We start from the raw sequence: 22,197 nt of genomic DNA on the forward strand, positions 1-22,197 counted from the left end.
CCAGCTCTACACCTTGTTATCTCAGATTCTCCAGCATCTGCAGTTCCTACTATCTCTGAAACATTTAATCAGGAACTAAGTTATCACACAACCCCACAGGTAAGAAGCATCTCTGCTGCTCTACTGGGATATTAGAAAAACAACAGTTGCAAAGATGTGGCACTGATGCGATTAAAGGTTAGCTACAGCTTCAGGCATTAGCAAAAAAATGCTGTTTTCACATCCCTGTCATGGTTCTTTCCACCGTTTTTAAAGTTATACTACATACTATGCCCAAGGGACAAAACTTTTCCATTAAACTACGTAACCACACAATAGTTCTGACTGAAAACAGGATGTAAGTAACGATAGGCTTTGAGGTTTTAGTACTACTTACCAACTTAAAATATTTTTGGATTGACTCCTATCGGTCATTTCAATTTTTTTATGCTGTTCGGAATCTGAGAAATTGTCCAAGTCCTATTAATGTATCTCTATGCATATTTATGTTTACAATTAGACAAAACACAGCAAAAAGGATCAAATGGAACTTTATTTTCGAGGATGTGAAATTGTTCTATTGTTATCACAAATTAGCATTATTGTAATTAGTTTATGCTTGCAACATAAAATTAATTATATCATCTTAATAAAATATTGTTGTGGACAAATAATAGTAGAGAAAGTTTCAGATAGGTTTAAAGTAATTTACAATCAAACAGCTTCCAAACTATGTAACATTTTTGCACTACACACTTTGTAAATGTACCAACTTGTTCTTTTTTAAGTTGCGGACTCAGTAAGAGAATACCATTGCAAGGTGTGAAGAATTTTGACTGTCTATTGATGATTTAACACAAAACTTTTACAGTAAATTTCCATATTGGCTGGATTAAAGAAGTAACTACTTAGTTTAATAATACACAAATCCTCCACATGCTACTGAAGGAAAGCTTTGCTCAATTGATTCTGGAAGAAATCATGTACATAATGCACATGCAATATTTTATGATGGCGCTGCCAAAACATAATGTTGCACTGTGGTCTATTTTGGATGTTCGTAACAGTGAAATCTACATAACAATGCACACAAATGTCAGGACAATTCCACGTGGCAGCCTTGCTAATAACATAACTCAAAATTTTGATTGAGATTTCGAGGAATCAACTTTGGCATGAATGGATTAGCCTTTAACCTGCACCTTAGGCTTCTGCTAAGCAACAGGGAGCAATGAAGAATGCAGCCAATCATTTACCTAGTTATTAGCTATGTTGTCATCAGTTTGCTGTGGAGTTTTGAACCATAAGAAAGGAATGACTTAGCACGCTCAAGCTTCCAAAATTGCATACTTAAGGCAGTATTTACAACTTTATGCAAATATACCTGGTGAAAAATTTACCACTGATGGTAACTTGATAAATGCTTGAGAAGGTTAAAAAAAAAAGGTTGGGCTCAAAAAGAGAAGGCGTGTAGGAGTTATTGGATGGCTTTTTCAAAGAGATGTCCTGAGCACAGTGGGCTGAATGGTCTTCTAAGTTGCATCAATCCACAATTCCAAGGTGTGGAAATCTGCTCTTAACAGTAATTGCATTGCTAACCAACCTGTGGAGGTGAATGTCTCTAGGTTCAGGCATCAGGTTTCACTTTCTTATTATCACACATCTCTCCGACATGGAAGTGGGATCCTGTACACAATTTCAGGAGATCTGTAGTTTGTAAGATCAGTCGGGGTCCACAAGAAATAGGCTCTTCTCTAATTCTATGTTTTAATCTACTTGTGAGATCAGGGAAATGAGGCAATGAATACGTAAAGGTACCTTTTATTCCCGTTAAGGTAGGCAGAAGTTAGAAGCTTCAAAAAAGTGAACACTGGGCACCCCAAACCATAAATATTTCTTGTGACTCATTAGACAGTTGGGACAAGTTTACTGTGTTATCACTCCCAGTGAATGTTGAGCAAAAAGTACTCATTTGCAATTCAAGGATCACTGGATTAATTAAAACTCTACTCTGTTAAACAGAACATAAGTTCGATTGTGTTAACATAGCAGAAAATTGTAGCCTTTGAAGTACACCATCGTGCATTCAGCCTGTACAAAGTTCTAAAAATGTTCTGGAGGAAAACTTACCACCTGCATTCCAAATAGTTCATATATCTGCACTATGCAAGTGGGAACCTCATTTTGACAGTCATATTGATTACCATTATCACGTATGAAAGCAGCAATGTCATTCTGTAGAGGCAAAATGCTGGAAACAATGGATCTCAGACCTCTGTCCAAGACATGAACTGCCAATTTTAATACAAAATCAGAAAATGCTGGAAATGCTCAGCTGGTAAGACAGAATCTTTCAAGAGAAACAAAGTTAACATTTTGTGTCAATGTACCTCTCATCAGGGTAATCTGAATTAGCCTACTTCTGAAATTCAGTTAGGAAAGTGATCAGTTGTGAAAAGACCTGTAGCCTAATTTAACTACTAACTGTAATGTTATTCCCTCATCTGGTAAATTTTCACTCCTGAGAAAGTACATGAAGGAGAGTCAAAGTTGTTACTAGGTTTCGTAGAATCATTGAATGGTTACAAGCATAATGGGAGGTATTTGGCCTGTCAGGTTTGCGCCAGTGTTCTGAAGGAACAGTACAGCTAATACCACTCCACTGCCTCTTCCCTGTAGCCTTACAACTTGCTCTTTCCAGATGATCCAATTCCATTTTGAAAGCCTCATTTGACCCTGCCTCTACCATACATTCAGTCAGTGCATTACCAGAGCCTAACCACTCGGTTCATGAAAATGTTTATTATTCCACCATTGCTTCTTTTGTTAATTACCTTAAATCAATGCCTTCTGGTTCTCTATTCTTCTTTAAAAGGGAACAGTTTCTCACCATCACTCTGTCCAGACTTCTCATGGATTTGAATACTACTATCAAATCTCCTGTCAACTATATATTCTCAAAGAAGAACAGTCCCAAATTCACCAATCTTTCCACAGAACGGACATTTCTCATGCATGGAGCTATTCTCATTAATCTTTCCACGATCTAATGCCTTCCTAACTTTCTAGAAGTGTGGATCTAGATGTACTATTTGATTTCAGGATGAATAAGTGTTTTATACAGGTTTTATATAACTTCCTCGTTTTTGTACTCTCTTCCTCTAGTGTTAATTAGCCTGGTTGTCAAATGCATTATTAGTTGCTTTCTCAATCTTTCCTGCCACAAATTATGTACATATACACACACACGAAGGCCCCTCTGCTTCTGCACCTCTTTTAGAATTGCACCTTTATTTTATATTGCCTCCCTGCTTGCTTCTTATCAAAATTAATCACTTCACAGTCCCCTACAATAGATTTCAACAGCCACTTGTCCAACCATTCTACCATTCTGTTTATGTCCTTTTGATGTTCAACAGTAGGTTCCTCAGGGTTCACAATATTTCTGGGTTTTGTATCATCCACAAATTTTGATATTCTGCCTAGTACATCACAGTCTAAGTCATTAATAAATAATAGGAAGAGAAAGCTTCCTATTTTCAACCCTTGGGGAACTCCACTATAAACCTTCAGTTTGAAAAATAGCTTTTTAAAAATTTATTCAGGAGATATGGGCTTTGATGGCTAGGCTAATATTTATTGCCCATCCCTATTTTCCTTTGAGAAGGTGATGGTGAACTGACTTCTCAAACCACTGCTGTCCATTTAGAGTAAGTACACCAACAATGCAGTTAGGGATCGAGTTCAAGGACTTTAACCCAGCAACAATTAAGTAATGATTATATATTTCCAAGTCAGGAGGGGAGTGGCATGGATTAGAATTTAAAGGCAGCAGGGTTCCTATCTATCTCCTACCCTTGTCCTTCTAGATGGAAGTGGTCATGCTGCTATCTAAGGAGACGATGAATTTCTCCAGTGCTTTTGCATATGGTACATACTGCTACCACTGTGTGTCAGTGGTGGGGAGACTGAATGTTTCTTTGTGGATGTGGTGCTAGTCAAGCAGGCTATTTTGTCCTGGAGAGTATCGCATTTTCGAGTACTGCTGGAATTGCTCTCATCCAGATAATTGGGGAGTATTCCATCACACTGCGAAGTTTGTATTCATGTTGCTACTGTCCCTCTTATGCCATGAGTTCTAACTTTGCACACAAGTCTGTTCTTCAAAACTACTTCAAATATTGTTGGAAGACAATGTATACCACATCAACAACATTACCCATATTAACTGTCTTGGTTACCTCAAAAAATTTAAGCAAGTTGGTTAGCTACAATTTTCCTTTGACAAATCAATGCTGGCTTTGCTTACTTAACCTACGTTTACCCAACTGACTTTTAATTTTGTCCTAAATTATCATTTCTAGAAACTACCCCATCACCTAGGTTAAATTGAATGATTTACATTCACCGGACTTAACTTTATACCTTTTTTTGAATAAGGCCGTAACATTTGCAATTTTCCAGTCCTTTGGCACCACCAGTACAGCTGAGGAACTTTAGAGTCATGCTAATGTCCATGCAGCTTCTACTCCCATCTCTTTCAACAGCCTTGGATTCAACTTATCCAGGCCCCACTTGGTCGACTTTTATGTCCAGAGAGCCAATCAATAATTTATCATCAAATCTAAATACTTTAAGTGCCTGAACTACCTCCTACTTCAAGGTAACAACTTATTTCTTGATAAAGACAAAGCAAAGTATTCATGTAATACCTCAGCCATTCCTTCCATCTTCATATATAAATTGCTTTCATGGCCCTCTTACTGCGTATTCACTATTCATATACCTATAGAAGACTTTTGGATTTCATTTTATATTATTCTTTTATTTCTATACTCACTTACAGAATTACTACAATGGAGGTGGGTTTGCTTATTAGTTTCCTACCTAGCTCAATAAATTCTGACTGCAGGACATTTCATTTTCTACCTACCTCATTGATGAATCATGACAGTTGGCTGCGCACCCTACCACCACAGGATGCTCTACAGACATCCAGTGACATTCTTCACCCTGGCACTAGGAAAGTGACATACCATCCAAATCTATGTCTGTACCTACAGAAATGCCAGTGTCCCACTAACAATTTATCATACTTTCTTTATTGCTCTTCTAGTCTTCCTCATGGCCACTGTACAGTAGAATCAGCTATAGTGCCATGGATTTAGCTGTACCTGCACTCCTCAAATAAACCAACACTTCCAATGATATTCAGAATTGATTGATAGTTGAAGAGCTAGATGTTCTCAGGGCAATTACATTACTTGTCTATTTCCTTTTGACTGTCAGGAGGTCACCCATTTATTCGCCTCCGGCAGACTGTTAAGTTACACAATGACCACATCTATAAACATGCAACCAACAAAGCTCTTGACCTCATGGATGTGCCCCAATGACGCCAGCGCTACTCAAGCAGAGAAACTGACAGCTCAAGCTGTTGCAGCTGATGACACTTCACATACATATAGTTATCTACATCACAGGTACTTTTGTAGAGTTCCCACATGGAACAGGATATACCCTCCATGGAATCAGAGTTTCCCAAGCAGTCCTCTCTCAGGTAATGAAACTTACTATTGAAAAAGAGACTCACAAATACTTCCTCTGTTGTCACTTAAAAAGGGGGGCTAATTGAAATGCTTTACTTAACACTTAGCAAAACAAACAAAAACTTGCTTCCCAGCTCCTTAGAATAACATCCTAACTTTGGAGAATATTCATCAACTAATCACAGCACGGGTTTCAAGTGATGTCACAGTTTGATTCTTTTCTCTTCCTCAGTTCAGTGATCTGAGCTGCTCCACACTGCTTCACAGTCATCCTGTACAAGTACTGCAGCACCTGCTAATGAATCCAATAATCTGTCTATTAACAATGGACATAGTAGCTTGTATTTCTGACCTAGACCACAGAGAAATATCTAACAATTGCTGACTGTCTGTGCAAAATCAGAAGAATTCTACTTCTTCCCTCTGAAACATATTCATAACGCCACGTGCCCAAACATTGAGTGCTTCTTAACTGAAACCAGCCTTGAGCAAACTTTTCAATTCATTCAAGTGTTTATTAACTCACAAGCAATGGCGAAGTTCTTGACCAGGGTCCTGTGAATCTGCAATTTGCAAGATGGTGTTAATAACCTACTTTCCGCTCCACACCACAGATTTCTTTAAAATTCATTTGTGAGGTGTGGGCAGCATTAGCTGGCTTGCATTTACTGGCCATCCCTAGTTGTTCTTGTGGTATAACTGATTGGTTTGCTAGACTATTTCAGATGGCAACTGAGAGTCAACCACATTGCTGTGGGTCTGAAGTCACATGCAGGCTGGACCAGGTAAGGATGGCAGATTTCCTTCCTCAAAGGACGTTAGTGAACTGGATGGTTTTTCCAACAATCGACAATGGATTCATGGTCATCATTAGATTTTTAATCCCAGATTTTTACTGAATTCAAATTCTACCATCCGCCATGGCAGGATTCAAACCGGAGTCCCAGGAAAATTACCTGACTTTCTGGTTTAATAGTTTAGCAATAATACCACTAGGCCATTACCTCTCCTTGGATCTAATTTGATCAGAGTATAAATTTAAAAAAAACTGCAGATGCAGAAACAAAAATTGCTGGAAAAACTCAGCAGGTCTGGCAGCATCAGTGGAGAGAAAGCAGAATTAACATTTTGGGTCTGGTGCTCAAGTCCTAAAGTTGTTGAACTTGATATTGAGTCCAAAGCTGCAGAGTTTCCAAGTTGTCTGCCACTAATAGTCCCCTTTCAGGGACATTTGACAAGGTTACAGGCGAATGTGTTTATATTCATTTAATGAAGCCTTCAAAAGGACCTTATGGTGAATACTTTAGTGCTTTACAAAACAAAGATTAGGAGAGAGACAGAAATTGGGCACAAGATATCCTACAAAACCGGGAGACAGAGTCATAAAGTTTCCTTCTAAAAAGAGACAATTAAGGTTAGGAATATGCAGCCCTCTTTTAGAGAAAACATAGCAGCAAAGGGGCCTAACCTGCACATCTCTGGACTGTGGGAGGAAACCGGAGCACCCAGCAGAAACAGGGAGAATGTGCAAACTCCACAAACAGTCACCCAAGGCTGGAATCAAACCCAGGTACCTGGCACTGTGAGGCAGCAGTGTTAACCAGTGTCACCCCCTCAAGAAGCTTGACATAATTCAGGTCAAAGCAGCCCCATTTATTGGCACCACATCCACAAACATCCACTCCCTCCACCACCAACGCTTAGTAGTAGCAGCATGTACTATCGAGAAGATGCACTGCAGCAATTCGCTAAAGATTTTTAGTCAGCACCTTCCGAATCCATGATCACTTCCATCTAGACAGTCAAGGGCAATAGGTACATGGGACCCTCCACGCCACTCACTATCCTGAATTGGAAATATATAGCTGTTCCTTCACTGTTGCTGGGTCAAAATCCTGGAATTTCCTCCCGAATGGCATTCTGGGTCAACCCACAGCACATGGGCTACAGCGATTCAAGAAGGCAACTTACCACTACCTTCTCTAGCGCAACTTGGGACAGCAACAAATGCTGGTCAGCTAGCAACGTGCACATCCCACGAATGAACAAAACATAAACTAATCCCTGTGGCACTCTATTAGTGGCAACTTGCCAACCCAAAAATGGCCCATTTATCCTTATCTTCTGCTTCTTGTTAGTTAACAAATCCTTTATCTGTCTAATGTGTATTATCCCCAAAGTCATGTTCTTCTTATTTTGGGTAACAACTTTTGATGTATATCTTATCAAACAACTTTTGGAAATCCAAGCACAACATATCTACCAGTTTTCACGCAATCCATCATGGTTGTTATTTGGTCAATAAAACTTTAATCGATTAGTTAAAAATAATTTTCCTATCAAAACGTTATTTTGGCTTTACCTGAACGATTCATAATTTACTGTGGATCTTGCTATAGGTTTGTTTAAAATGGATTGTAGTGGCTTCCCAGTAACTGAGCCTAGGCTAACTGACTTACAGTTTTCTTCTTTTAACCTATTTTCACTATTTTCCAGTCCAGCAAAACCCTTACAGAACTGAAGGAATTTTGGAAGACTATAATCAATACATCCATCATCTGTGTCATTACTTCTTTTAAGACTCTAGCATGCTTTCTGGCCGTGGGGGACTTGTCAATCTTTAGTTTCAATAGTTTGTGTAACACATTTTCCCTGTAATAGCGTTATTTTAAGTTCATCTTTCCCTACTAACTCGATATTATTGATGATATTTGGGAAGTTGGATTTTCAATTATCTTTGGGAATGCACTTCACAAAACTATTCCTCCTCAAACAATTTGGAAACAGTGATCAAATATTATCAGGAGAAGGACAATATCAACACCAACAAAAGATTCATTCCATTGGGCTTACATGTTCTTGTATTTAACAAATGATAATATGACTGAATATTTCATTATGCAATTTAAGATACTTCTAAATCTAAAATATAACAATGAGGAATTATTCACATAACAGCATAGTAAATAAAAAAGCAGAATTAGTTCCCACTTCAAGATCTTAAACGTAGGCCCATTATTGCAAGATGAATCCACTTGAATCATATTGGGACCAAAGTACTGGTGAATTGCAGAGCTAGGACTGTAGATGGGGATTTAAACTAAATAGTGGAGAGGAGGGCTCATTTGCATGGAAAATTAAAAATTAAAGGAGAAGGTAGGAGTGCAAGTTAGTGATGAGGCAAATTGTTACCAGAATAAAAAAGGAAGGGACAGAACGTGTGAATGTCACATTGCACAAAAGGATCACAAAAGAATATGGATAGGGTTAGACAATACAACAATCCTAGCCAAGACACAGCATTTAAGAGGTTATGCTGGAACTTTATAAACGTTGGTTAGGCCACAGCTAAAGTTTTGTGTGCAGCTCTGGAATCCACATTATAGGAGGAATGTGATAGCACTGGAGAGGGTGCAGAGGAGATTTACCTGGACGTTGCTATTGGCTGAAAAGTTTCAGCTAAGAGGAGAGATTGGACAGACTGGGGCTGTATGCCTTACAGCACAGAAGATTGACAGGAAACTTGATTGAAATGAATAAAATACAGGGGCACAGATAGGGTAGACAGGAAGAAACGTTTCTCCTTGGTGGAGGAATTAATGGCAATGGGGCAAATATTTAATGTAAGGGGCAGGAGATTTAGAGGAAATGTGAGGAAAACATTTTCACTCAGGAGGTGGTTGGAATCTGGAACTCTCTGCTTTTAAGATGCAGAAACCCTCAAAACATTTAAGTACTTAGATATGTATTTGCGATGCCAAGGCATACAAGGCTAGAAAGTGGAATTAGAATCGAGAGTTGTTTTCAACTGGGCTTTTTTCAAAGGGTCCTTTTCTACACAATGCATGAAGCATTCAGAATAAAATTAATGAGATAACAGTGCAAATAGAAATAAATGAGTACAATTTGGTGGCAATTTTACTGAGACGTGGTTGCAGGTTGACCACGTTTAGGAATGGAATATTGAAGGATACACTCTGTGTTTCAGAAGGATAAACAGGAAGGAAAACGAGTGGTACATGTTTATTAGCAAAGGGCAAGCTCAGTGTTCTAATGAGAAATTATAAAGGCACTAGAGAGCAAGATGTAGAATGAGATTTTTTTAAATTCATTTTTGGGATGTGGGTGTCGCTAGCTGGTCAGCATTTATTGGCCATCCCTAGTTGCCCTTGAGAAGGCAGTGGTGAGCTGCCTTCGTAAACCAATGCAGTCCACCTGCTGTGGGTTGACCCACAATGCCATTAGGGAGAGAATTCCAGGATTTTGATCCAGTGACAGTGAAGAAACAGCAATATATTTTCAAGTCAGGATGGTGAGTGGCTTGGAAGGAAACTTGAAGGTAGTGGTGTTCCCATATATCTGCTGCCCTTTGTCCTAGCCGAAGTGGTTGTGGGTTTGGAAGGTGCTGTCTCAGGATTGTTGGTGAACTTCTACAGTGCATCCTGTAGATAGTACACACTGGAGCTACTGAGTATCGGTGGTGGAGGGAGTGGATGCTTGGGTAGAATTAAGAAATAGCAAGGGAAGGAAGTCCCTGGAAGGAGTAATCTATAGGTCCCCAAACAGTAGTTTCATAGTAGGGCAAGTATAAACCAGGACATACTGGGGACTTATAAGAAATGTACAGCCATAATCATGAGTAATTTTAATATGCATATAGACTGGATTAATTAAATTGACAAGGGTAGACTCAAAGGAGAGATCATTGAATAGATTAGATATTCTTTCTTGGCGCAATGACTTCATCTGACAAAGGAGCAGCGCTCCGAAAGCTTTTGATTTCAAATAAACCTGTTGGAATTTAACCTGTTGTGTGACTTCTGACTTTGTCCACCCCAGTCCAACACTGGCATCTTCACATCATCCTGATAGAAACAGGCAATGTAGAGATTATAGAAAATGAAGAACTTAAAATAATCATCTTCACTAGGGAAAAAGTGCGAAGAAAACTATTGTGATTAAAGGCAGAGAAGTCACCAGGGCCTGATGGCCTACACTCTTAAGTCTTAAAACTAGCAGCAGAGAGAACAGGTTATAATATTCTAAAATTCCCTGGAGGCTGGAAAGGTTCCTGTGGATTGGAAAAATTCTAAAATAAAACATCCTCACTCAAAATGGGAGGAAGGCAGACAGTAGAAAACCACAGACCGGAATGTTTAATGTCTGTGACTGGGAAATTGTTAAAATTCATTATGAAAGAAGTGATAACAGGACATTTGGAAAGTCAAAATGCAATGCATCAGAATCAGCATGGTTTCATGAAGAATAAGTCACATTTGACTAATTTGCTAAAGATTTGACTACCAAAATGAACACTGTAGATGTCATCTATCTGGGCTTCCAGAAGGCATTTGATAAGGTGCCACATTAAATTTTAATACACCAGATAAGATCACCATGGGGTTAGGGATAATATATTAGCTTGGACAGAGGACTGGCTCACCAACAGAAAAGAGAGTTAGGATAAATGGGTTTTTAACTGGTTGGCAAGTTGTAACTGGTGGAGTGGCACAGGATTTATTCCTCAGGCCCCAACTATTTACAATCAATGTCAATGACCTGGATACAGGGATAGAAGGTACGATAACCAAATGTGTAGATAACACTAAATTAGGTGGGAAAGCAAGCTGCATAAATGAAATTTACAAGCAGATATGGATAGATTAGGTGAATGGGCCAAAATGTGGTAGATGGAGTTTATTGTGGACAAGTGTCGAGTGAATCATTTTGCATGGAAGAGTAGAAGGGCAACTTATTATCTAGATGGAGAGAAACTTCAGAGTGCTTCGGTGCAGAGGGATCTAGGTGTCGCTGTGCACGAAATCGCAGAAAACGAGTATGCAGGTACAGTAGATAATAAGGAAGCCAAATGCAATTTTGGCAGTTATTATTAAAGCGATAGAATATAGAAGTAAGGAAGTCTCGCTATAATTGTACAAGGCATTACTGATGCTGCGTCTGGAGTACTGTGCATAATTTTGGTCCCTTTACTTTAGAAGGGAAGTAGCTGCATTGGAAGCAGTTCAGAGGTGGTTCACTAGATTGATACCAGAGATAGGAGTTTTGTGTTATAAAGAAAAATTGAATAGTTTTGGCCTATATTATTTAGAGTTTAGAAGAATGAGGAGATCTATTTGATGTATGTAAGATATAACAGGCATTGACAAAATAGATATACAGTAGATGTGACAATCTAGAATGAAAGATTATAATTTTAGGCTAAGGGCTGGAAATTTAAAACAGAGATGGGGAAATTACTTCTCTCAAAGGGTTGTGAATCTATGTAATTATTGCTCTAGGGTGCAATGGATGCAAGAACAGCAGAAAGACAGAGTTAAGGACTTTGGAGAGGGGCTGGGAAAATGGAGTCGAAGCAGAGATGAGATTAGCCATAACCAAATTGAATGGCAGAACAGATTCAATGGGCTGAATTGCCTACACGTACTTCTAGTTCTTATGTTCTAAGATGATGTTAAGCAACAGCATAGCACTATATCATTGGTGAGGAAGAAACAAGAACAAGTATTTAAATGAAAGCAGTCACCATGCTGGTATCATGCATCATCCAGCAGCTGCCTGAAAAATGGCATTTATAACCACCTCAAAATCACACATGTAGCTTCTGAAAACTGTAAAGGGAGGAAATACTGTACAAATGAACAAATTTCTTGCTTTTGAGACAATGAAATCATACAATTCATGCACATCAGAAATCATACACTGCATACATACTACAAAAAATGCAGAGTGAAATGTAAATAAGTGGTCATACCTTGGCCCAAGACTGCAATCAGCAGAATCCTGGCTTCCAGCCTCACTTGGTGTACTCACCGATTTTGAGGGAGGAGATGTAGGAGGGACTAAATAGTGAAACAGACAGGTATCCGCTGTTACTACCCGTAGTGGATGCACTGGTAATGATGTTTCAAAATTAATTTAACATGAAATATTGAATAAAACAAACGTGATGGCATTAAAGAAAAATACATGAATGAAATGAAATTTAAAAAGAGAGAAAGGAAAAAGCAAAGTTAAATTCCATGCAGTGTTTCATGCACTTAACAATGTATGCAGTCAGTGCTTGGATGAAGTAAATTTGGAATCATCTGTGCACTTTAGTCATGCTTTCCTCGAATATAAGACAACAGTATCTTGCTGGTTACTCAACAAATCCAAACACGCACTATCCCTTTTGCTGACTTATACATATTATCATGGAGCAAAAACTCACACAACATTTGTACCAAATCACAAAACATTTTAATACAAGTAACATTCAGAGCCAATAACACATCTGTTTTCCAATTTGTGAAAATAAACATTTATGAATATACTATACATAAATTGTTTATGTAGTGTGTAAAGGCTCCTTTCTAGAATCAAATGTCATATGTAGGTCAGAGAAAAGGGATCATGCCTATTAGGCTGTTATGCCTTCAGTGATTAGGGTAATTCGAACACAACAGGTGATGTTTTGTTTACAAATTGATGAATAATATAAGTAAAACATGATACAATGAAACAATTCAGAAAATTGTATCTTAACATCAAGAACAATTTGCATTTAACATGAACTGTGACATCACATGCAAAAATAATTTTTAAATCTTTTAACCTCTTTCACCACATAGGATATACAGCACAAAATAAAGTAAATCAGCACAACTAGTTCATTTTGGCATTTAAGTTTAAATACATTTAAATATATAAACAGATATATAATCAATGCAAAAAAACAAGCCTGAAGTTGTTTGACATCAACAGTGTTATTTCCAGGCCAGAAAAGATCCCACTGTATACAAAATGTCAAGATTTGTGGACCAACAGTGCACATATCATACGTGAAATACTAGAGACAAAAGCCTACTTTTACGAACTTCATCTATAATTTGCACAACTTTTAAAATTTAACCAGCATAATGTAATAAAACAACAAGATGTCAAACAGATTCAAGTCAACTCACTACATATTGTAAATTCTTATTAGTAGAATTGGTGGTGAAGACCTAGAAGCAGAATTACTGCTCTGTCAATTAGTGAATGGATATGGAACTTTAATAAGGATTTATATACCTGTTATACCTCAGCAGGATTGAGCCACATGGTGTTGAACCAAATAATTGTTTGTGTTTATTTCTACCATGTTGGCCATAGGGAGAACAAAATCATTAATTTTGCAGGAGTTCAGATATACCCTTAATACAAGTCATGCAAATGCAAAGGTGGGTCTCAGTGCTTGGAAACATTAAGACAATTCCCTTTTTATCGGGGGGAAGAGGGTGACAAGAGAAAGAATGCGAAGTATTATCCCTACAACATTATTGAAAGTGTAATAGCGCTAATATCACTAGATCATCACCTCCCCATTTCTATATTGTAAAAACATTAAGGAACATGGATAGTGCAGGAAAATGCAGGTGAGATAGATCAGACATAGAGTCATAGAGCTATAAGCATGGAGATGACCCTTTGGTCCAAATCGTCCATGCTGACCAGATATTCTAAATTGATCTAGTCCCATTTGCCTGCATTTGGCTCATATCCCTCTAAACCTTTCCTATTCACATATCCATCCAGATGCCTTTTAAATATTGTAATCGTACCAGCCTCCACCACTTCCTCTGGCAGCTCATTCCATACATGCACCACCCACTGCGTGAAAAAGTTGCCCCTCTCACCTTAAACCTATGTCCTCTAGTTTTGGACTTTCCTACCCTGGGGAAAAGACCTATTCACCACGTCCACGCCCCTCATGATTTTATAAACTTCTAGAAGGTCACCCCTCAGTCGCCGACACTCCAGGGAAAATTGCCCCAGCCTATTCAGCCCCTCCCTATGGCCTAAACCCTCTAACCCTGGCAACATTCTTGTAAGTCTTTTCTGAACCCTTTCAAGTTTCACAACATCCTACCTAAAGCAGGGAGACCAGAATTCAATACAAAATTCCAAAAATGGCCTAACCAATGTCCTGTGCAGCCGCACCCATGACCTTCCAACTCCTATACTCAATGCACTGACCAATAAAGGCAAGCGTATCAAATGCCTTATTCACTATCTTCTCCACCTGCACTCCATGGTCTCATTGTTCAGCAATACTTCCAGGACATTATCATTAAGCATATAAGTCCTGCCCTGATTTGCCTTTCCAAAATGCAGCACGTCACACTTATTAAAATTCAACTCCATCTGCGACTCCTTGGCCCATCTGATCAAGGTCCTATTGAACTCTATAAGACCTTAAGACATTGGTCTAATTTCTGCTCCTTTCAGCCCATCGAGTCTGCTCCGCCATTCAATCACGGCTGATAAGTTCCTCAACCCCATTCTCCCGCTTTTTCCCTGTAACCCTTGATCCCCTTGATAATCAAGGACCTATCTATCTCAGTCTTAAATGCACTCAATGGCCTGGCCTCCACAGGCTTCTGTGGCAGTGAATTCCATAGATTCACCACTCTCTGGCTGAAGAAGTTTCTCCGTTCTAAAAGGTGTTCCCTTTACTCTAAGGCTGTGCCCTCGGGTCCCAGTCTCTCCTACGAATGGAAGCATCTTCCCCACATCCACTCTGTCCAGGCCATTCAGTATTCTATAAGTTTCAATTAGATCCCCACTCATCCTTCTAAAGTCCAGTGAGTATAGTCCCAGAGTCCCCAAACATTCCTCATATGTTAAGCTTTCCATTCCTGGGACCATTCTCGTGAACTTTCTCTGAACCCGGTCCAGGGCCAGTACATCCTTCCTGAGATGTTGGGCTCAACTCTGAGATAACCTTCTTCACTGTCCACAATGCCACCAATTTTGGTGTCATCTGCAAATTTACAAACCACACCTTCTATGTTCACATCCAAATCATTTATATAAATGGCAAAAAAAAAGCAGACCCAGCATTGATCCTTACAGCACACCGCTGGTCACAGGCCTCCAGTCTGAGAAGCAACCCTACACCACCAGCCTCCGTTTTCTACCTTTGAGTCAATTCTGTATCAAAATGACTAGTTGTCACTGTATTTCACGTGATCTAACCTTGTTAGCCAGTCTACCATGTGGAACCTTGTTGAATGCCTTACTGAAGTCCATATAGATCATGTCCACTGCTCTGCCTTCATCAATCCTCTTTCCCATGCACAAAGCCACGTTGTCTATCCCTAATCAGTCCTTGTCTTTCCAAATACATGTAAATCCTATCCTTCAGGATCCCTTCCAACAACTTGCCCACCAGTGATTACAGGCTCACTGGTCTATAGTTCCCTGCCTTTTCCTTCCCACCTTCCTTAAATAGTGGCATCACCTTAGCCAACTTTCAGTCTTCTGGTACCTCACCTGTGGCCGTCGATGTTACAAATATCTCAGCAAGGGGGCCCAGCAGTCACTTCCCTAGCTTCCCACAAAGTTCTAGGGTACATCTGATCAGGTCTTGGGGATTTATCCACCTTTATGCATTTTAAGACATCCAGCACCACCTCCTCTGTAATATAGACATTTTTCAAGATGTCGCTATTTATTTCCCCAAATTCTCTAGCTTCCATATCCTTCTCCACAGTAAACACTGATGCAAAACATTCGTTTAGCATCTCCACTATCTCTTGCAATGCCACACACATGCAGTCTTGCTGATCTTTAAGGGGTCCTATCCTCTCCCTTGTTACTCTTTTGTCCTTAATAAATTAGTAGAATCCCTTTGGATTCTCCTTAACCCTATTTCCAAAGCTATCTTATATCCCCTTTTTGGCCTTCTACTGCCTATATACCCTTCTAGGGATTCACTCGATCCCTGCTTTCTATACCTGACTTATGCTTCCTTCTTTTTCTTGATCAAAACCTCAATTTCTCTAGTTATCCAACATTCCCTACACCTACTAGCCTTGCTCTTCGATCTAACAGGAACATCCTGTCTCTGGACTCTCATTATCTCATTTTTGAAGGCTTTCCACTTTCCAGCCATCATGATTTCACTGGATGACGTATTCTTGCTCTTATTTCTTATGTTCTTCTATTAACGCTAGAGTCCACTACTCTGATAATCTCCTGGCTGATATCCTACGTTACAATCCACTTGAAGTTGAAACCATCCAAAACTGCTGTCCATATCCTAATCTGGCCCATGGCTAAATCATTAAGCACTTGTTCGCACCAGCGTATGGTGGCCTTCAAATCCTCCAACACTGTTACAACTCTGTTACTAGATGTGGTTGTCATCGAATACACCAGCATTTCCCTCTGATTTTCACTGACTCCAGTTTTGCTAGGTTTCCATTATGTATGCTCTAAAATACTACCTTGATATCAAGGGAGCCACACATACGTCATCTTTGGTGTTTAGCTCTTTTGTCAGTGTTTGGACTAAGAGCGCAATATTCTTAGGAGATAAGTGGCCTTAGCAGAACCCAAACTGAGCATCAGTGAGCAGGCTAGAGCTGAGTAAGTGCTGCTTAACATGGGACAACAATATCTGCCATCACTTTGCTAAAGATCATGAATTGACCGGTGGAACTATAACTAGCCGGATTGGATTTGTCCTGCATTTTGTGGACCAAACATATCTGAGCAATTTTCCTTGTTGCTAGGCAGATACTATTGTTGTAGCTTTACTGGAACAGCTCAGCAAGAGATACGTCTAGTTCTGAAGCACAAACCATCAGTACTATTATCAGACGGTTATCAGGAGCCATAGTTTTTTGCAATACCCGATGCCTTCAGCCATTTAATTGATATCATGTGAAGTGAGTTGAATTGGTTGAAGACTGGCAACTGTAATCCTAGGGACCTTAGGTTCCTCCAACACCTGCCTCATATGCATTTACTTTTTCTTCAATTAGGCTCCTGTAACATGCCTTAGTGCATTTGTGTTAAAGGTGCCATATAAATGCAAGTTACTGTTTTATCAGTCTCACTATTCTAATCTCTGGCACTGTGCTCATCCTGTTCTCTTATTAGTCCTTCTTTTCACTCATCCAAGCTTTCCTGCCAACTCATGTTAACTCCGTCACAGCACTGTTCATCATTTTTATTCCATTCCTCAATTTCAGTTCATTCCATTCAACTCCCTGAACATGCCTTATATCTCTTTAAACTCTTAACTACTAGAGTTATTTGTACTATTATTAAATTTTTATTGAAAAATATGGTTTTAGCCAGCTTTAAACAGATTTTCTCATGGTAGTGTGAAGGAATAGTACAAGTTGAGGAGATAATGGGTGAGGGGGGAAATGTGACAGGAAGCATAGAGTGGCATATGTGAAGATACAAAACAAAGTGAGGCTGTGAGTAAGGACAGACAGGATATGCTGGAGGGGATATGAGAATGGGTTAATGAATTATAAAAGAAAGGAATAAAGAATTGAAGAGCAACAGAAGAGAAGAAATAAGAGGAGAAAACTGCACAAATATAAAGAGATGAGTGCAGGACTTGAAAACAGAGGAAGATGCTGGTAAGGCTAATCGTGAATGCATAAGGGGTGGTTTTGCTGTTGTGAGCAACTGTAGGTAGGACGCAACTTCTGTTGACTAGGAGAGCAAATCAGGACAGAAAGGGAGGAAGTCAAGTCAAATTGAAAACACAAGAAACAAAAGCATTGTGGGGAATATATATGATTGAATGAACAGTCTAAGTGAAAGAGATACGGGAGCAAGGAGTAGCAGGACTGAATTACAGCAAGGGTGAAAACAAAAGAAATAAGGAAACCACTTTTGTCTGGTGTCTGTATTCTCACCAAAAGGTTTACCAAGTATGTGTTACCATTCTTGTCCTCACTATATTATCCAATCTACCATTTCATGCCCAAAAGAAAATGGAAAATTAGAGAGGAGAGACAAGTCAAAAGAGATACGCAAACTTTAGCAGAGAAGAAAGACAAAAAAAAATTAACTTGTTTTCATACATCACTTTTAACGTATGGAAATATTTTTAAAAATTAAAAATAAACATTCTCAACAAGAACCATCAAACATATTCAACACTGAGCAACACAAGGAGATTTCAGATAAATTAGGAATTGACTGGCAAAAACATAGCTGTAAGGAACATCTTAAAAAATGAAAGTGGACACAACAGAACAGCAACATAAAATAGCAACAGTGATTAAAAGAAAAACTACATCTTCAGACTTAGTGTGCAGCATCAAGGAGGATCCACTTGGTATTGCAAGTCTTCAATATAGTCTGTAATGCTTGAGAATATAACACTTTGCTGTCACAGTTGATAGTGCTGTTACAAAAATGCACATCTCCAACTCATCTCAGCAATACCACAGGAGATCTGCTTAATGTTATTCTACACCTTTGTAGTAGTGAGAACAGAGCACAACCAGTAACAGTATCACACCCAATTAACATTTCTAAGTAGAGCAAGTGCTGTATTTGGGATTTAACTCTCAAAAAATCATTACAAGAAACAAAATCGTTAGACATAGATTTAGGTTAACATTTTGTTTTTGACTAATGTTCCTGTTGAACTTATTAACTTAAATGTATTGTTATTCATAACTATACTTTAAGGACAGAATAACATAATGATGCTCTACTGCCATCTACTGATAGCCCAATATTGTTATCTGATAAGAACAGCATTCTATGTTAACATTTGCTAATTCATTTAGGTGTTAAGAAATGGATAAAATAAAATGTAAAAAAATACAACCTTTAGCTCTCAATATTTCAGTAAGCCAAAAATAATTAGAATCTGTTAAACCTTCACTGATTAACATTTATCATGTCTAGACAGTTGTGTCAAACAAATCTGACATCACATTAAAAGCAAACCTAAATTAAGTGCTACTCCCAATGTAGATTATTTGTGAGCAGCAATTTTTACTTTCATTTTCACATCCTAAATTCAAGTCCCACTTTAAACCAACCTTCATAAAACAAAATAAACCAAAACAAAATAGCACATAACTTAGTAAGATATTCACAAAGAAAAAACAATGTATTCTCACACAAAATGAAACATACCTTATTAACAAAATCCACATACATACCAACAGAGGGCTCAGGTGTAATGCCCATGCTCTGTAGCAATGCCTCAGCTTCTCTTCGCTTCTTTTCAATATCAGATTCTTCATTTTGTACCAACTCTTTTTTCTGATCAGCCTGAAGTAGAAATTATGAATACAACACTTTTACAAAATATGGTTATTAATTGTGATTATGCAATAGAATTCTAAAATAAATTTGGTGCGTTATCTATTTCAAGTTATGTTATCACGGAGTTTTCTTTTAACCAACATTTTTTCCAATCTCTGCTAAGGAAGCTATCATAATGTAGTTCTATAGGTGCCCTCAGCTCTCTAATACCTCATAAAAATGTTCACCCTTCATGAGTTACCCTAGGTGAAAATACTTGACAAATTATTTCGGAAAAACATTATAATCAATGCCAAAATTATCGATAGATATATATTATCATCTAATATGGTCAGAAGGAATGCCCAAGACCTAATGGAACGAGGAAATGGGTGATGAATATATTAATATGTTATTATATACTAAACACGAAGTTTAATTAACTGAATAAGGCTCTCACTAAAACTGTGGACTTGGGACTCTATTCAAAAACATTTATCTTCTAGTGTACAAAAATGGTAGCAAAGGATGGGTGAGTCAAAATGTCTAGTTTCAGTGTAGTTCTAGTTTCACCAGTCTTCTGAAAGTGTGCCTTATGGCCATTGAACGAATGAAGTTACCATGTAGACCTGGGTTACTTCTTTACCAAAAATGAAACAAGGTGTGGCTTTAGCACTTTCATTACCATATAGAAGCAGGGTAAAAACCAACTTTTTTTTTGGAACTAAGAGCCTGATGATTTAAACGTGGATAAAAGTTCAGAAAGGTTGTTAACTTGCATGGTCAAAATTTATCAAAAGATGATTTATTGACTGCTTATGAGGCATGGTCAGATATTGACACATTTAAAAAGATTAAGAAAAGGGCCATGGAAAAGTACATAATGAAATTCAGTAAGTTGCATGCAAAACTGAAGATGAAAATGTGTGGAAAAGAATGGCTAAAACACTGCCTAGACACTGTGAGTAATAAAGGGTCAGACCAAAGCTAAGGAATTTGAGTGTGCTACCAGTTTCAAATTTGGGGATGATAACACACTTAAATATTTGAAGAATGGTCATCCATTTTGAAATAGTCAAAACTGATCATTTAGTTATGTAGTACCCAATGAAATACTGTTATTATTAAATAGGCCATTGATGAAGAAAGCACACTGGATATGGAAATATGTCTGAATTTGCACTTTATACAACTGAGACACTTTAGTACAGGATGTAGAAATAAGGGATGGTAAGTACAATAAGTGATAAATGAGACAATTTATTGGGCAGTAAACTATAATGGCTGATAGTATGTCTCACCTTAGCAAAAGATTTCAACAAGGGTGTGGCTATTGATTTGAAGGTATAGGATAAGGAATAACATATTTTCACTTTAGATTTGTCAAACAGATTGTCAGTCAACAACAACATATAGAAAAATTAAGAAAATAACTGTGGATAAGGTAATGTCTCTCCAATAATGGCAGTGGAATTTGCAAAAAATTAATTTAGAATACATGAGCATAATAGTTAAGAAGAGAGCAGCACTCTGCACTTTTAGCAATGGGATATGCAAAAGGAACCATTCAATTAATAGATATAAACCGTTTTAAAATTTTGACAGATTAGCCGAGCTGTAAACGTCATCTGTACTGTCCATGTTTGGCTGTCCATGCTAAGTGTTTGTTGCAGGTAGTTGGAGGTTACAGTATGTCTCACTTCATTTTTTAGTAGGAATCCTAAAGTTTCATCAGTAATAAGTGATCAGCCCCCAGCATGGGAAGGGGCTACAATTAGCTCTACATTTTCCAGAACATTTGAATGCACCGCAAGCAGCCAGAAAGGCTTTTAAGCTGAAGTGTCAGAAAGAATTCAGCTAATCTCAAATTATAAGATAATACCATTGGAAATCAGTTTCAATCAGGGAGATATGGTTTATTTTAAAACACGGGAACTTAAAGAATGGAGAGATCTGGGAAAAGTTATTAGTAAAATAATATGTGCACAGCATACAGACCAGACTGTACAGGTGTACTCTTCAAGGTTGCATTGTGTGGATTACAAATTTGCAGATTCTGAAAAAGTTAGAAAAAGAAGCAAGGAGCCAGGTACCTCTCATACCCAACATTCCACAGCTATGACCAACTGCTGCAATTGACAGTTTGTCTGATGATGGATAGATCAGTTCTGATGTTCAATATGAGGCCATTGTTCCCAAAGGATAACTGCCAAAAGAAGGTACGGACCTCAAATATTTACCAGAAACAGCTAGTCAATGAAGAAATGTGACCACTATAAAAAGAGTAGGGAAGGCCAAAGTAAAATGTAAAAGCTGGGTGATTGCATAGAAATGACGTGCAGATGGTTAGGCTCATGGATTGGGAACATGAGGTACAAAGATGGAAAGCAAGAATGTGCAGTGTAAGCTCAAACTGCGGGTTAAGGGGCCAACATTTCCCTTGAAAGAGATCACAAACCATTAAAAGGAATCCTATTACTTTGAGGGGGAGATCAAACAGTAGCAGTCCAGGAGATAGAAGGCCAAAAAACAAGGCATAGTTTAACAAGGTTAGGAAATATCGTACAAATAAGGAAAGGCTTGGTGATTACAAGCATACTAGAAGAGGAGT

General features: G+C 38.3%; 1 protein-coding gene across 1 annotated transcript in view; it reads right to left on the reverse strand.

Annotated features, from left to right (window-relative positions):
- LOC109937212 (cytoplasmic dynein 1 intermediate chain 2-like) overlaps positions 1-22,197 on the reverse strand; it is a 76,852-nt gene that overhangs the window by 41,996 nt on the left and 12,659 nt on the right. The window contains exons 3-4 of the mRNA XM_020535815.2: positions 19,502-19,613; positions 12,301-12,388 (exon numbers count right to left, since the gene is read on the reverse strand). Of these exons, the coding sequence (XP_020391404.1) occupies positions 12,301-12,388; positions 19,502-19,613 (200 nt within the window). The remainder of the gene's footprint in view (positions 1-12,300; positions 12,389-19,501; positions 19,614-22,197) is intronic.

The sequence above is a fragment of the Rhincodon typus genome, chromosome 7 (genome assembly GCF_021869965.1).
Source record: "Rhincodon typus isolate 14 chromosome 7, sRhiTyp1.1, whole genome shotgun sequence".
Lineage (NCBI taxonomy): Eukaryota > Metazoa > Chordata > Chondrichthyes > Orectolobiformes > Rhincodontidae > Rhincodon > Rhincodon typus.